Raw genomic sequence first — 17,779 nt, forward strand, 5'->3', positions numbered from 1 at the left:
CATTACTTCTCCTAAAGTGCTAGAAATTTGGCAAAATCATTCACTACCTTTCTTTTAACCCATCTAATATAATAAACTTATAGAAAAAAATTTTTAAAAAACACACGAAAAATTTAAATAAAAAACTTTTCTTTTTTTTGCTTTTAAATCCTTAATTTTAAATCCTTCAATGCATTTAAAAGGGGTGTTGAAAAATTTTTTTTCTTTCTGCTTTCTAATAGTATTGTAAAAAACCTGAATAATTTTTTTCTTTTCTTCTTTATTTTTTTTTTCCCAGACATTAGGGTCATAACACTAAACCCCAATCCGTGCTTTTGTTATAATTGTTTTATTTTGTGGTGATGTGATTTAAAAAAAAAATTTTCTTGTCGTCAAGTTTGTCTTTTTAAAAATATGGTAATTACTGATGGAACAGGCCAGAAACTGCTACAAATATAGAAAAGTTGGAACAATGCTATGCACGAGAAACCCAAAAACACCTCTGTAAATATAACCCAGTACTTACTCCCCCAAAAAATTTTATAACTTTTTCTGTAAGCAGCAGCTAGTTTAGTTAATGAAAATTTAATTGATCTTTTTTTCATTCCATTATTATAAAATAGTTTTTTTATTACCATTTATATAATTAAACTTTTTATTTTTTTTGTTCAAGATCGTTAAAGGTACCCAACTATTAAATTTTTCACATAACCCTTTCCTTTTTTCTAAAGCTTTTTTTTTTCTTATAGTCTCGTCTAAAAACTTTTTAAATTCAAAAAACTTTTTGTGTATAGGAAAAAGTTTTTGCCAAAAAGGGAACCTTAACTATTTCTTTAATTTAAATCTTTAATATGAACGTTCGGGGATTGTATTATTAATTTTATAAATTATAAATATTTCCTCTGTCCAGTTTGGTGTATACCTTTTTTCAAAATGCTTTAATTTACTTAAGCGAACTCGATCCCCAAATTTTAAATTTTTGCTTTGCTCTTTGGTATCTTAAATCCCCGTAAAAATTTAAAAATAAAAGTCCCTTTTTTTAAATTTTTACTACTTCGGTTGGTGCATTTTTAACTAAATTTTTTTGTTTTTTTAAATTTTTATCAACCATATCCTGCAAAATTTAAAATAATATAAGTATTATTTGCTGAAAAATATTTCCACTTTTCTTTTAAATTTCTTTTTAAATCTTTCTATTACTACACCCTTTCCTTCAAAAATGTATGATACATAAAATTTTTTATTTTATTAAAAAAATGTTTCAAACTTTTTAAAAAAATTCTTTTCCCATCAACCCTTTAAATTTTTACGGGTAACTCTTCTAAAATTATTTTTTTCAAACTCGTAACAGTTTCCCCGGTTTTTTTTTTTTAAAGGGGAATCCCCAACATATTTACTAAATATATAAAATAACGTTAACAGTATTTTACTCCTTTATTATTTTTGAAAAAAGTTTGCATGTAACAAAATCACTGCCCAATATCATCAATATCATTAACTATCATCTTTCTTTCCAAAATTTTCCTTTTAATTGGTTTTGTGTAATTCTTTCTATTATCGCCCAAATTTTTTTTTTGGGGTAGTAAAAGTTTGCTCTACCCCCTTTTCCCCCCGTTTTTGATTTTTGTTTTTGTCGGGGCGTTAACCCATGGGGACGCTTTTCCGTCCCACCCAATTTTGTTTTTGTTTAATTATGGTTTCACAACTAAATGTTTTGCAATTTTTTCTCCAAATGTTTTTGTTTTAGTTTTATTTAAATTGAAAAATTTTTTTATCATTTTCACTTTTACTTAGCCCTTGATCATAGCAAAAATCTGGTCCATACATACTGCACCAGTTCATTGACGGGGGTCCTTTATCAGGGGATTTCCGGGCCCACAAAAATTATCCTGGAAGTGTTAAACCTTTCTTGGGTAAAAAGGGTAACATTTGTTTTAAAATATCAAAAATTACCCCCTGTACTTTTAAAAAACTTTGTTTTCATCTTTCCACAAATAACAATAGCCCTTTATTTTTTCCCCCCGTTTTTTGTTGTAAAAATGGGGAAAATTTTTATCAGAAATTTTCTTTTTTTCAAACAAATATTTTTTTTTGTAAACTACTAATCAAATGTATTTAAATTTTTTAAAGACAAAAAATTTTGAAATTATTATTCAAAATAAGATAAAATATCTTCAATTTTTAATAAATATAATATAATATATCTCCAAAAGTTTTGCCCAAATTGGCAGACTTGCACATTGCTGCCACTTGGGAGAAAAAAGGGAGACTTTGATTGGATGAATTTGTGTTTGCCCAAAGTTTTGCCAAAAGTTTGTCAAGTTGGGAGCGATGCCCCCATTTCTGCCACTTGCAGGGTTTTGGGAAATTTTGGTGGAAGTGTTTAAATATTTTTCTATAGGTTTTCATAAAGTACTATGAAAATTTTTTTTTTAAATTTGTTGAAATTGGGCAGCTTGGTCGGTTTAGGCAATTAAAAATTTAAATTTGGGGCAAAAGTGTGCCAAAAACCCCTATATATAACTACTTTAATCATTTCAAAATTTTATGCTAAAAATCCCACATCCCTAATTTAGTGTTGTTATATTTTCTGGGGCCTTTGGGGTCATGCAGTCTATTTAATATCTATGTAACAAAGTGCTAGTTGTGATGCACTTTCCATAATCTTTCATGAATTCGAACAGACTCTGTCAAACCGAATCTGCTGTTATTTTTCTTCTATGCATCCAAAGGAGTTTATAAGATTCTCAAAACAGCTGAGAATAAAAACATTTGGAGAATCACTGTAAAATATGTTTTTTAAAAATTTTCGAAAACAAAAAACAACTACAACTGGGTGCAAATTTCGAAGTTTTATATCAATACGTTAACAATAATATGCCTCTTTAAATACGATCATACATTGTATAATCAAATAAAAACTTAAAAGCCTAGGTGCATTTCTTAAACAGACGGTTAAAAAAAAAATAAAGAACATTGTTAAAACCATGTGGACATGCATCTAATTATAGAATCATTTTAAACTGCATAAGATGTATAACATTGGTTGCATTAGAATTCTCGCTACCTATAATATTTTATAAATTATGGGAATGTAAACTCTTCCAAATTTAATTGTACCTCTTAATGCAATATCCTAAAGTTAATTTTTCCCGTGATCCAAAGAATAACAAAAAATTTAAAAGAGACAAACCTTAACGACCCAAACCGATTTTTACTGCAATTTTCTTTTTTCCCGTCTGGGTTTTTAAGGGCTACAATGACCCGCCCCTTATGATACTTTTCGTTAATTTTCCTTAAATGAAAATAAGTTTCAATGTAAATAACCGGTTGGCTGACGTTTTAGACCAAAAAAAAGCTCTCGTTTAATATATTTTGATTAAGAAATAATTTATCCCAAACAATAGGTTCAGTTGCGAAAGAATTATATCACGGTTTTTGGTAAAGTGTAAGTTTGAGAGATATTGTTTTGATTCTAACTCTATATCAAGGATCATTATCTACATCAGGGACCACATCCACTAATGATCTGTTATATTTCGATCTCTTCAGATCGTTTATGTTGTGTTAGAGTACAGTTTAATTTTTCAGCTTGAACATTTCGGCTTGGTTGGTTCCAATACTCTCGCTTTAAAAGCTTTGGTATTGTGAAATCACCCCCTGGATATGGTGCCTGCTTTTTAATTTTGTCTTTTGACAGTTTCTGTGATACGCAGGCTCCATAACCTGGAGATCCACTCTCTAAATTCCAGTTTCTTTAGTTCTGCCCATTGTTTTCTCGGTTAGGACAAAGCCATTACTTTATTTGGAGATTATAAGCCGCTTTTAATGAAATTGCTCTCTGTGCATCATTGAAGGTTCCATGTGCATCACCGCATAAATACATCTTTGGATGTCTCTAAATTATATTCTGGTACTTATAACATGTGTAAATGTTGAGTTCTGCTCAACCCGGGGCTAGAGGGCGTGGATGGTAGCTTGCATTTCCACTACCACCCATGAACAGGCTCAATCAAACCGAGCCTGCAACATTTTCGTTAATGTCGTGTTGGTCCACATTTTTATTTTCTATTCAAACCCGCCGCTCTAACGCTTGACGAGTGACGTAATAATTGTGATGTGCAAATAGTGATTGTGCTTGATAATTAAGTCATAGTTTCAGTGTTCCTTGGAAAGCAGATATTTTTTAGAAAATAAATTAAAAAAAGGTTGAATGCAGGGACATGACGCTCTTAAAGTTAGGAACGGTTCTTTCAAGTATGCATTTATCATGGTCGTTGTATATCTTCGTGAGAGTAATCGGTTCTGTTATTTGAGGCCCTGGCTTACTTTTAAACAAGTAAAGAAAACCTTAGGAACTTAAGGACTTTAGAGACATCCATTGAAGTTAGGTAACAATTTATTAAACTGTTCTTCTTAAGAGATTTTGTTTATCTTTTACAGAAATAGTAATCCATTCGTCGTGCTTTCAATAGTCTATTTGCTCTTCATAAATTATCTTACATAACATTATATAGAAACGATTCTGAAAATCTGCTCGGTGGTTCCATTATTCAGAGATAGAAGAAGAACTAAGAAAATAGTCTGGTTCGAAGGGATTTCTGATTTCCAGGGATTCCTTTTAAGAGGAGTATCATAAACCAGGTTTTAATAAACAATCAGTAAGCGTTTCATGAAGAAAATCCGTTTCAAGATGTTTGCCAATTTCAGTTCCGGTGGCTCCTTTATGCAGACAGTAAGAAATAAACAAATGTATGAAGGTCTCGAGCGTTTTGATCTGGTTGATATTCTCGAAAGGTCGGTACCATATGTCAAATATCCTGTTTCGTCGGCCCGCTTAGTAGCTACCCATTTAAGCTAAACCTACTCACCGTTCCATTAATCTGAAGACAAGTAGCTTGTCCTTTCCTATCCTGTTCGTCGTAAACTTTCAGTGAGTGTAAGGAAAAGCTGATTTTCACAGATAAGACACTATAAATGAAATTAAGAATAATTTGTTTTACTGAAGAAAATAGTAACTGCTTTTTACATGGTAGAATATTAACGTTATTCCGTTGTTGAATTTACCGCAGTGTGAAAAAGCAAGTTTGGGGCAAAGGGTACATAATCCCCAATAAAGAGAATGGAAGAGCTTGTTCTTGTTGTACCTTTGCGTTAAGTGTTAACCATAATAAATAAAATTAACCATGTCAAATGTTCAAGGTCAATGAGTTTCTCCGATAACTCGTTTGGGTTGCAGAATTCTTTCACGTGAGGAAGCCATTCAGTTGGCTTGCAGAAGACTGGTGGTTCCAGCAAGGTGCCTACACATGTCTGAAATAATACTGCTCGAACGGCCACCTGGGATATTCTTCTATCATGAAAGCTACAATATTGCCACATGAACAGTTATCGTTTCCGTCGAAACGTAAAAATCAACACATCACTGCAATCACATAACACTAATGTAACAGGAAAATAATCTTTATTGAGTTCTATGCGGGCAATATTTATCTTACAAATGGGGTCGATAATTTATTAATCGGTTCAGCAATACAAATCATCAAAAAATGTAAATTACTTTGTACTGAATTGAAAAACATTAAACCTACGTTTGAAAAATGGAATCTAGATTTTCAGCAATCAATTCACTGTGAATGTTATAGTCGTAAACAGGTTGTCCACGTGCATCGGTCCGATTTGTTAGACCATACTTGGGTGAAACACTAGACCCTTAAATGAAAACATGAAACGATCTGTTAATTGGATGCCAAATAAGAGTCTGACACAAGTTTTATTCAAAATAAAAAAGAAGGCATATATAAAATGATAATTATACATTCTAGCATAAAACTACCTTTTTTCACTGGATCCGTCAATGTACTATCGGGAGAAAAATCGTGTTGTAACAAGGCGATTCACGTGCTGTAAATACATGATATTTTATTTTTGAAATGCTTTTTCAGTGACGTATATGTATTACTGCGTAGATTACATCTGGTAGTTGCGTCTTGTTTCTTTACATTATAACCTTAATTGTAGCATAAAGATGCAATCAAATCCACAGTGCGATTTGCTGTATCAATATTCGACCCCAAACGCATAGCCCTCTCCCCTACCTCCCCTACAGAATAAATAATGTACTTACTGGCTCGTCCCTCTGCTTACACCCTTTTCAAATCGTTCAATTTTGTCGATAACAGTGAATGTATTGAATCACGTGTAACTTTTGAATGTTTGGTTTTAGGAATTGGGAAGCATCAGTTGGTTTGTTTTAATTTAATATCTCACAGAATTCATATAAATCTTGAAAGCTTGTAGTACTCACCCATTTACTAGATAACTAAAATGTAAAGTTATTATTCTTGAAACAGTCTTCCAGTTTACCGAATTTTTAAGCAAAATAAAAATGCAAAACTATGGGTAATGTCATGTTTGTAATAAAGAGAAATGACAACACAATCATTTAGAAAAACTTTGCTCTAGGTAGTGTTGTTGATTTGCTGTTCCCGGATATGGATAGCTAAAACATGTCTACCAATTTCAAGAACAACAGCATCAATAATTATTGAAAATTGTACCGGAATCGTAAAGTCATCACAAATAAAAACAGCAAATTTGGTCTCCAAGACATGTTTTTAAGCAAGAATAGTAACTTTACAAGATTGTTTTGTGTATTCCGCCTGATGAAGCCCGCGGGAACGTTTGTGACCGAGACACCAATAAACGTGTATTATCCCTCTCATCATAAATCATAAACTTTTAACGTTTAACTCTTTTATTTGTTATTGCAAATTAGTCAAATACAATCTTTTGTTTACCTTTAATTTTCAGATTTGAAAATGTTTGTTTCGATTTGTTCTCTGTAACATTGAAATATGTAAAGGCAATTATGATGTCATCTTTTCTGAGTTTCATGAAATTACCAGTTGCCGCCACTTCAGCATTGTACAACTGAAAGAAAGAAGACTTTTAAGCATACACACTAAAACACTACGGAAGATATAATGTATTTCAGTATTACATTACCAATTCACTTAAGCCTGGTGATTATACCAAGGAATCTACAAATGCCCGAATTACCTCCATTGGTATTTTGGGATCTTTCTTCGTTCGATGCATGAACGTCACCGCTAGAAATAAACAGGGTCGATGTTACTTTCAACCAAAACGAAAATAAGTACTATACAAAGGAGTGTAATAGAGAATAACAGGCTACTATCTTTTGATATCAATGTTATAAAGTGAGGCTGAAATGGGTCGGAAGAGTTGAGGGGTGAAAAATAGCACAATAAATTAAGAAGTCTTAAGCAATTTCATCCCGTGTCATTTGTACGCCGTGAGTATGTACATCGATATTGGTGATAACGACATCAACATTTGCAAAAATAGTTTTGGCTAGAATCATTGAATATAATAATACTATAATAAGAACTTGATGAAATAAAACATTTAGGCTTAAAGGTACTAATAATCGCCCTATTTATTTTTATAAAAAAAAACACATGGTACTTATTCAGTCAAGATTTTCTCTTATTTTCGTAGCAATTTACACCCGTTCATATCGGTTTACCTATAAACAGAAGAAAAAGAATTTTTTTATGAAATATCGTGGAGACAATAGCCATTGATGAGGGTGATAAGACAACATTCATTGCTTGATAAGATTTTTTTACTGTCTGTTTTGCAAATGATGGCTTTAGAGAAAATGGAGTTGATTTAAAGAAAGTCATCAATGACTCTTTAATTGAAGTGAAAATCTTAAAACAAGATCTGGTAATTTAAAAATATTTCTTACTGTCATGCTTACTCTGAAAAGAGGAATGCTCCAGCCAGCATGACTATATCGGCCCGATATAGGTATAATGTCGGAATGTCGGCAAAATGTGCCGATGTAGGGCCGACGTCGGGCCGTTGTAGTGCCGCAAAATATTGTAATCGGTAGATCGACATCAATCAGTGTAACTATTTCGTACGTCGGATTGACATCGTGTCGATATTGGATTCTCTAATATAACTATATTTTTCAAAATATTATTGATAAATGTGAAAAAGTAATCTATTGTATATATGTGCTAATTTTTTAAGCAAATATGATGTATGCCAGAGTTAATCAAACTAGGTTCCAAACAAAATTTGTAGACGGTATTTATCAAAATTTTATATGTAATAAAGGGAGGTAATAATTAAGATGATTTTTATTTTTATGTAAATTGCCTCCATAGAAATACTTATATTTACAAAAAAAAATGAAAATATAAATATGTTTAAAATTCTAATTGAACAATTTTAATAGTGTTAAGAGTATACAGAAAGCTTACGTAACTGTATAAAACATGCAGTATATAGTTGTGAAAAATATAATATCAATAAAATCAAATAAGCATCATACACATGATGCGAGACACATCAGTTCTCAAGAAAATTACTCTGAGAATTTATAAAGTGTATATTTTAAGAAAACTTTGATAAAGCACTGCGTGTCACACTATTTCGCGACCACGATATGATCTGCCAATATCGGGCCGATATCATTTTGATGTTGGCCAAATATCGTTTGCCAATATCGGACCAATGTCATTATGATGTTGGCCCGATACCGTCTGCCGACGTCGGGCCGACATCATTCCTATTTGCAGCCGAAGTTGAAGCCGATATCGGGCCGTTATAGACAACGACGTCGGTTTGATATCGGGCCGATATAGAATGCTGGCTGGGGCCTTGCCGGAAACCCTTTTCGATCGTGTACGAATAATAATTTTCTGGAAGAACTTTGTTAAATGTTGACATGTGCTTTCTTGAAGTTTTTATGCCGTTCAAAATCAACGTAAAAATAAAGCAAATAACTTTGTAGATTTGTAGAAAGCAGTCTAATGCACTCATTCGCCCATTAGTCTGACTTGGATAGTAAAATATTGTTGAGATACGAATAGTTAAAATATCATGAAATATGTAATGACCCGTAGGTCCCAAAAAGAAATAATGATCCGGCTCTGCTTTGACATTTCTGCAAAAATATATCTGTTATCAAATTGCATTTATTGTTCAAAAAAGGCAGTAAAGGCAGAAATTGTGATGTAAAACACACAAAGTCTTACGGACCTGCTAGAAATGACTTTCTTTGTTGTTGTAAAAATAGATTTTGCATAGGAACTGGCTATTTGTTCGGGACGGTCCCGTACGAATAGCCTCTCAGGCTATTCTATCCATTTATCTTTCGATAATGTCAAACCCCTTACGGGGACGTACACATTTGGCGCGTCAAATCACAAGGATAGTTAAAAGCAAGGAAAATTAGTTTGGTATAAAGTATAAAAGCAGCTATCAGGCAGTTCAAGGTGAGATATGATCAATACAGCATATCGTTTGTTAGAATGAACTGCTCAAGTGTAGGGAAGATGGCAACAACAGGAGGGAGATAATTAAAGTCATATACTGTTCTGGACTAGAATACTTGAAGTTATCTATAGTTGCTGATATCTTGTAACTGAGGGAATGGGGGTGACGTGTTCGGCAAGTGAGGGGAATTAAGAAGCCTTCTTTGGGGATGAGAATTAAATCATGGTGGATTTTGTACATTAGAGAAAGTTCATTTTCAATACGTCGGAGATCAAGGCGACGAAGTTTAAGGCATTGTAGCATCTCTGTGCGGTAGTAGTCAGCGTTAATCTAACAAGCTGCCCGTCTCTGGACACCCTCTATCTGGTCCATGAGGGTTTGGGTTTAGGGTGACCACACTTCATATTCCAGCTGGGGTCTAACAAGTGTCTGGAAAGCCATGGACTTCAGGAGATAAGATTTGACCTTGATGTTTCTACACAGAAACCGTTACGTTTGAGTTGCTGTCTTTGTTGACCTATTGATGTGGACATCCCACAACAAAATTTGATATATCAACGCCAATATATTTGGCCGAGGTGACTGATTCTATGGAGGTAGTACTAGGTGGGAAAAGGATGTTTGTGACGTGGATAGTTTAACATTTTGAGGGGCTGAATGCCTTATCCCACTCCAATCCTAGCTCTTCTAACATTTTGAGGTCATTTTAGGGTGAAACTGATTCATTTGCAGATGACAGTTTGAGATAGACTGCTGTATCATCCGCAAAGTGGTGGACTTCGGAGTTGATTTTTGTTGGAGATCCTTTATATAAGCTACAACGAGTAGGGAACCAAGGACAGACACCTGTAGAACACCAGATGGGACTGGCATGGCATCTGAACTGGTGCCATTCGGGACAACTGATTGGATTCAGTTATCAAGAAACTTTTTAATTTTAATCCTCTTTAGAGTTTGACCTCTCACTTCATCATCGTGCATTTTCAGTAAGACTTCTCATAGCTGACCTTATCGAAACGAAAGCCTAACTGAAATCTAGTAGTATGAAGTCTACTTGTTTCTTATCATAGACAGCGTCAACCAGGTCATTAACCAACATTATTAGTTGATAGACACATTCACGAAACCCATGTTGTTAGTGGTAGAGGTTGCTTTGGCTGTCAAAATGTTTTAAAATTGAGGAGGAAACAATGTGTTAATTTTGCTCACCCGTACTAATAGAGAAATAGCCCGCAGGTAGCTATTCGTACTTCAGTTTTGTATAACATTGTACTGAAGTCATTAATCTGGTACATTTTCAATCGAATACTTCACTCTATTATTAATACTGACTTTATTCGGTAATTTCCTAGGGCGCCATAGAATCCTGAAATTGTCCGGGTTTTTACCAATACCAAATTTCAGAAAACATGGAAGACTTCTAAATTTATATCTATTTAAAACTATGTTTGCTATAGCTTAGAAAATTTATCAAGACATACTACATCCTTGGTTATAACTTGTGTTGCGAAACAAAATTAATCAGATAATTTTCAAAGGCTCAACAGAATCACGATCATGTTACCAATTTTAAGATCACTTCACTCAAATGGAGATACAAAAGAGAGGTAACGATTTTTCAATTTTTCAATTTTGTCATAACATACATTGCTTCATAACTGAAATTGTTCATAACAAGTATAATAAGGCATAACATAGAATATACATGTGACGTCAAACAGGTAAGATACTAACAAAAATCTCCATGTAATTATTTAATTCACTTCAATTATTTATCTATTACTAATTCAATAATCAACAGAATGTAACTGCATGCAAATCAACGCAATTCTTCACAAAGCACCGGTTGCAATCTGTATCCTATATCACTACATTGTTTATAAAGCCATTTTATTCCTCTCACAGTTTCTACATAGCCAACACACATTTTATGGAACTACTTTATCTTACAGAATTTTTTGTCACACTTGACCAACAACGTCAGGCAATTTACAGATAAAATACATACGGACAGTTTGTACTCTTGGTTCTTCACATTGCATTTTAGGCATCTTTTGTATTTTAGGAAAAAGATTGAATGAACTATTTTCAAAACAATTGAATGTACAAATGAGATATCATATGAGGCATATAAAACCTGATCGATGAAATATCAATTTCAAAGTTTGAAAACAGTACCTCTGTGAAGTACGCTATAGCTTATTGTAAGTAATCTATTATTTTCCTTTATTATAAGGGTATAGTGTTTTCTAGAATGAAAGCAAAACGATATGTTTAACATCCTTAATAAATTCCATGGTGAATTCTAAGTACGTTTCAACCTGTAAAATTGTATTGATAATTCATCGTTTTTTAAATTCATGTTTGGTCAAGTTTTCATATATATATTTAATAGTGGCAAGATTGGCTTTTATTAACATATCCTAAATACGTTTTGGTTTTCACCAATAAAATTAGTTTTAAAATAGCACATCGGGAAACCAGGAAAACACGGGAAGGAATTTATGGCAAGATTATCTCTCAGTATTTAGATATTCGATCCTAAACTTATTCTGGTATAATACTTACATAGTAATATGTTCTTTTTTAAAAAAGTTATTTGCAATAGAATAATAAAATCATATAATGTTAACCTTTATATACTCAAAATAATAACTCTGTTTAAAACGCTATAATTTATTCACTTCATCAAAATATATATTACTTCAAAGGAATTAATCGTTGATTGACGCAATAATTGCTTTACACATCTATTGTTACACCTTAAATAACAGAACAGAACAGATCTGTTCTGATAATATGATGGAAATGTTTTCAAATACAGTATAAATTACTTCAAATACAAGCCGTCATCTAAGTACTGCGGCCCGCTTGATTGAGCTAAAAAACGTCATTTGATAAAATCATCTATAAATAAATTGAGTAATTAATTAATTTATGCCATCACATTTATAAATTAGGAGTTCTCAAAATTGGTAGCGGACACGGTCAAAAGTAGGTGTGAGCGTTGATCAAACAAAGTAACAGCACTTTTCTTCTTTGGTGGCCGAACAGAACAGAACATTTTTTATGGTAAATAAAAAACAACGACAACAACAAAAATCAAGCAAAAACATGCTTATATCCAGACCTTGTTTACTGTATTTAAAAGTATTATATTTTCTGTGCTAATAGAGAACAAAGTTACAAACGTAAATCCGGTGATATAGGTGTGTATGTCCGTAAGAATATCTCTAGATATGTTAAAATTTTACCAAACAATAATGAATACGTTCTTTGGTTGTTTTTTGATAAACAATTGTTATGTACTAGTGAAAATGCAGTTTTAAGCGTCATCTACTTGTCCCCATAAAACTCACGTTGCTACAATGATTTTGATTTATACATATTTGAAGACGAAATAAACTTGTGTTCCTAACTGACGATTTTAATGCCAGAGTATTACAGTTAACCGGTTTTAATGAAGTTTTTCATATTGATCATGATTTGCAAACGCAATTTGATAAATATATTGCTTTGGAAGAGTTAGGAATTCCTTTGTCAGGTAAATCTCAGGATAAAAAAAACGAATGATCATGGACTTATGGTAACTGAAATGTGCCGAAACAATAACTTAATATCGGTAATGCTAGAGTTGGGAAATATTTGAACCAGGGCTGATACACTTTTAGGGATAAGTCTATTATTGATTATGTTATTACAAGTGCGAAAGGGTTTAACAGTTTAAACGAATTTGAAATAACTGAAACTGATCCAATATTTTCGGATGGTCATAATGCGTTAATATGGTCGTTAAAACACATATGAAAGAGCAAAGTGCTCCGTTGAACAGTCCATTTACTGGTTCGAAAGCAAAGTGGAACACAAATAAATTTAACGAATTTACACAAAATGTTGATATAAAGCAGGTAAACGATATTCTATAAATATTCCAAACGCCACGAACCGGATAGTCTATAGAAAATATTACTAACGAATTAAAGGCAGTTTTTGAACATTCAGCCAATATTACATTTAATTGCGCGAGTAATATATCTTTCAAAAAAACAAAGCTCAAAAGTTAAGGTCGATTAGTTAAAATAACTCTAAAAAAGTACTGGAGTTTTCTGAAACGTTTAAAACCAAAACGAAAAGAAGAAAAAACATTTATTTAAGAGTTTTATGAATACTTTAAAGAAAATAAATACCAATTTGCATGAGGATCAAGGATATGATTCGTTGGATGATCAAATACCGGTATTTCTCGATAACTAAAATCAATTTCTTAACTTACAGATTAACGTCTTCGAAGTAACTGCGCGTATTAACAAACTTAACAACGGAAAAGCAATGAGTCAATCGGGTAATATTATTAATGAGCACATAAAGAGCACGAAACATATTTTAATGCAAATTTATGTCAGGTTATTAAATAGTGTGCTTGATACTGGCTCAATCTCTTCTTCTTGGCTTGAAGGAACCATTATACCAATTTTTAAAAATAACGGAATCTCGGAGAAACCTAATAATTTCAGGCCCAACACAATACTTAGCAGTGCAGGCAAACCATTTACCGCAGTTTAAAATATGTCGAAACATTCAATCTGTTGGATGAAAATCATGCCGGGTTTAGAAAAGGCCATTCTTGTTCAGATCACATTTTTACACTTCATGCCTTTATTGAAATTTTAAAGGAAAAGTAGCAAAAACTCTGTTCATATGTGGATTTTTCTCAGTGCTTTGATAAAAATTGGCGCTATGGGTTTGTGGCACATGTAAAGTAATATTTAATATGTATCAGAATATCAAATCATGTGTTTCCCAGAATAATAATAAATTGTTAGTCCTCGTGTCTGAAACTGGCTTGCGTTAGGGAAAAAACTGAGTCCCATACTTTTTTCTCTGTATCTTTATGATTTGTAATCCTTTTTGAAGGCAAATGGTGCTATGCGAATAGAGCTTTATAGTCCCGATGATGAAATCTGACGTAAACTTTTACTATTACATGTACTCTATGCTGTTGACATTTTTATTGTTTCTTCTAATACGTCTGCTTTTCAGAACTCTTTACATCAATTTAATGATACTGCAATAACTGGAAATTAACAGTAAATTTAGAAAAAAAATGTCTTTGGTGCAAGAAACACTAATAATTTTAACTTTACACTCGGAACCCAGCAAATTGAAATCTCAAAAAGATAATGGTAAGGGTAGATTTCTCGGAAGCATACAGCACAAAAAACACAGTCTCAGAGCCACGTATTTGCAAAGTCATTCCTGAACGCCAGGGAGCATATAGTCCAGCAAGCAAACAAAGCTATGTATCTTACATGGACAAACAATGCTGATCTCCCTGTCGATCTCATTTTAAAACTATTTGATAATACAGTTTTACCTATACTGAAATACGGATCAGAAATATCTGGTTTTGAAAATATTGATTTGCTTGAGAGAGTTCATAACGACTTCCTCCCAAGAATAACAAATATGCACAAAAGTACTCCAATGCTCTTTGGCGAATTGGGTAGATATCAAATATCTATAATAGTTAAAACAAGAATGATCTCTTATTGGGTTAAACTGTTTCTTGGCAGAGATACTAAATTATCCTCTATGATTTACAAATATATGATGTCCAAGGACTAATTCGACTAAAAATGGATAAGTAAAATCAAGGCAATTCAAAAAGTGTTGGAAGACCTGTCCTATGGTTATATCAGAATACTGATGTTACTAAATATCTGTACAAGCAAATTAAACAAACTCTCATTGACCAATTAAAACAAGAATGGCACACCAAGATGCAACAGTCCAATAAAGAAATGACATATAATAGTTTATCAAACAATTAAAATTAAGAGTATGATAATTATTTCGTAATTCTTCCGAAGACTGATTCTCTTACTTTTTTCAGATTTCGCACATGCAATCTCAGACTACCGGTTGAAACCGGGAGGTATGAAGGCACACATTTCCCGGATCGAACATGTTCAGAATGCAATAGTGGAGCTGTAGGTACTGAGCAGCACTTTTTTTATTCAAATGTAACTTACCATTTTTAACGAATATTACTGTAACAGGTATTAAACGTTACTTTCGAAACTTACTTAATAACTCTAATTCATCGTGTATTTTGCCAGAAACCTGAAAAATGATCAGAGCAATAATAACAGCTCTAATTGAATTAATTGACCTACCTTTACCTTTTGATCAAAGAGCTCACGGAGTTTTATTGCAACAATTGAGGCCAAAAGAAGTTTAAACATTTTTGGAAACAATATATTCCATGAAAACCCATTTCTGAAGTGTCAAAGCCGTGCCTATCTACATTTTGTTCACTTATGTTTGTGATAGGGGAGATAAAACTCACCTATAAAATTATTAGGGGGTAGTGTAAAAGTTTCGTCTACTAGTTTTTTCACTGTTAAATTACAGTGACTATTTGATTGTCAGTAAACGTATATATGTCAAACAATGACAGCAATAAGAAATTCATCGAGATGGAATGAAAGGCAAACTTGATATTCATTGTCAAATTTAAAATTTAAGTGAAAATCACAAAAATGGCATATTTGAAATTTAATTTTATTCTAAGAAAAAAAGTTTATTATCATAAGTCACTCATCTTTATCCATGTAATGTGTATATATCAGCAAAAATCAGAAATGTAAATATTATTGAAAATTTGTTGGGAAAAAAATGCTTAAATAGCTCTTTATTTGAAAAATAACATATACTTCTTTTCATTATTAGTCAAAGGTGAGGGTCTTCAAGAAACTCGCCAGTATGTAAAACTGGTTGGAACAAGTTGGGGAGACAATGGAAAGCTCCTACGACAAGCCTATAGGCCAATAGCAGAGTACGCATCCACCTCATGGGAAACCGCTTCTTAAACCAGTAAAGGTAAACAGGACAAGGTTCAAAATTCAGACCTGAGGATAATTCTCTGAAAACTGAAAACAATTCCAATAAAAGACATGAAAAGACAGCCAACCTTCAGCCATTAGAGGCAAGACGAGAGTACAAAAGCCCTTGTGTAGGCAGAGAAGGCAAAGAGACTACCATCACATCCACTCCACTGAGAACTTGAAAGCAGAACCGAAAACGAAATGAAACGACAAACTCTCAACCATATCGTCAAAGAACTACAAATAGGGAAAGCAAGAGCACAGGGCGCAGAGGCAGAGCCGGTTGAACCCGATTTATGGGTTCCTAGACATTGTGCTTCGAAGATCAGATTGGAGATGCCAGGAGTAGAAGAAAAGGAAAAACGGTATCAGGCTCACCAACAATCTCTAACGCTAGAAATTATCAATGACCGCTATTAAGCACACTCTTGGATCCAAGCATATACCAATGAATTAGTGGGAAAAGCAGTTTAGAATGCTGTGAGTGGTGCCTACATCAAATTTCAAACAACTCCACTCTCACACTCTCTTATCTAGTCGGCAAGAGATGCTCCAACTTCAGAGCCGAGATGCAAGCCCTCACATCGGCCACACTCTAACTGTATGATTGAGGAGAAAAGGGACAGAATATTGTTTTCATTTCAGACTCCAAGTCAACTCTTCAGGCTCTCTCAGCAGGTCTATCAGACATCTTATCGAGTAAACTGCTAAAAATCATCAATCTCCTGTCTGAAAGCAACAATGTAACATTTCAATGGATTCCTGCACATGTGGGCATAGCCGGGCATGAAGCTGCTGACAAACTTGCAAAGGAAACAGCCAAGCAATTACAGCACCAACCTCCAATTTCATACAGAGAAGCTCAGACTCTACTGAAGAACAGCTTTGTGTCAAACCGGATGAACATAAATGGAGGCTAACTGCCCAATCATGACAGTCTACACAAGCTAATAAGGCACAGTCAAACAACTATCTTCCGTCTGCGTACTGGACACTGTGCTAATAAGGCACAGTCAAACAACTATCTTCCGTCTGCGTACTGGACACTGTGGCCTGAGAAAACATATATAGGAGATGGGTGTTGCAGAGACAGCTAAATGTCATTGCAGATTAGAGGAACAAACACCATTCCGAATCCTGCAGAGCTGCTCCTATCTGGAAGAAGCACGCCAGAAAGTTGGCCCCCAGACATTTCATTTGAGACCAAGCTGTGGGAGATGCCAGCAACTTGCAGAATACGGTGCATTTCGTTGTCGCATTTAACCTTAAAATATAAAACGGCCATAAGAAGATGGAACGCAGTAAGTAAGTAAGTAAAGGTTAACATTAAAATGAATTAACATCAAGTTATAACGACAATATATCTTAACAAAGAGATAAAATAACAGTGTTAACTTTTGCATTTTTAACCGAAAATGAATTTTAGCCTTTAAAAGGGTTGATCTATGGACTCATGTCTGACGATATCTTCATTGTTGACAATGACCTATATATAAATAATAATATATATATTAATGACAAAATACCTTTAAAAATGAAAAGTATTGCAAAAATGCATCTTTTGCGATCGTTCACTCAAATTTGACATTTTACCT

General features: G+C 33.3%; 1 protein-coding gene across 1 annotated transcript in view; it reads right to left on the minus strand.

The window, feature by feature from the left end:
• Positions 1-4,850: 4,850 nt before the first annotated feature.
• Positions 4,851-17,779, minus strand: part of LOC123549602 (uncharacterized) — a gene marked incomplete at its 3' end in the record, with an annotated part of 55,284 nt that continues 42,355 nt past the window's right edge. Inside the window, exons 10-12 of the mRNA XM_053533190.1 lie at positions 6,780-6,912; positions 5,571-5,691; positions 4,851-4,950 (exon numbers count right to left, since the gene is read on the minus strand). Coding sequence (XP_053389165.1) covers positions 4,851-4,950; positions 5,571-5,691; positions 6,780-6,912 — 354 coding nt within the window. The remainder of the gene's footprint in view (positions 4,951-5,570; positions 5,692-6,779; positions 6,913-17,779) is intronic.

This window comes from Mercenaria mercenaria, unplaced genomic scaffold, assembly GCF_021730395.1.
Source record: "Mercenaria mercenaria strain notata unplaced genomic scaffold, MADL_Memer_1 contig_2101, whole genome shotgun sequence".
Lineage (NCBI taxonomy): Eukaryota > Metazoa > Mollusca > Bivalvia > Venerida > Veneridae > Mercenaria > Mercenaria mercenaria.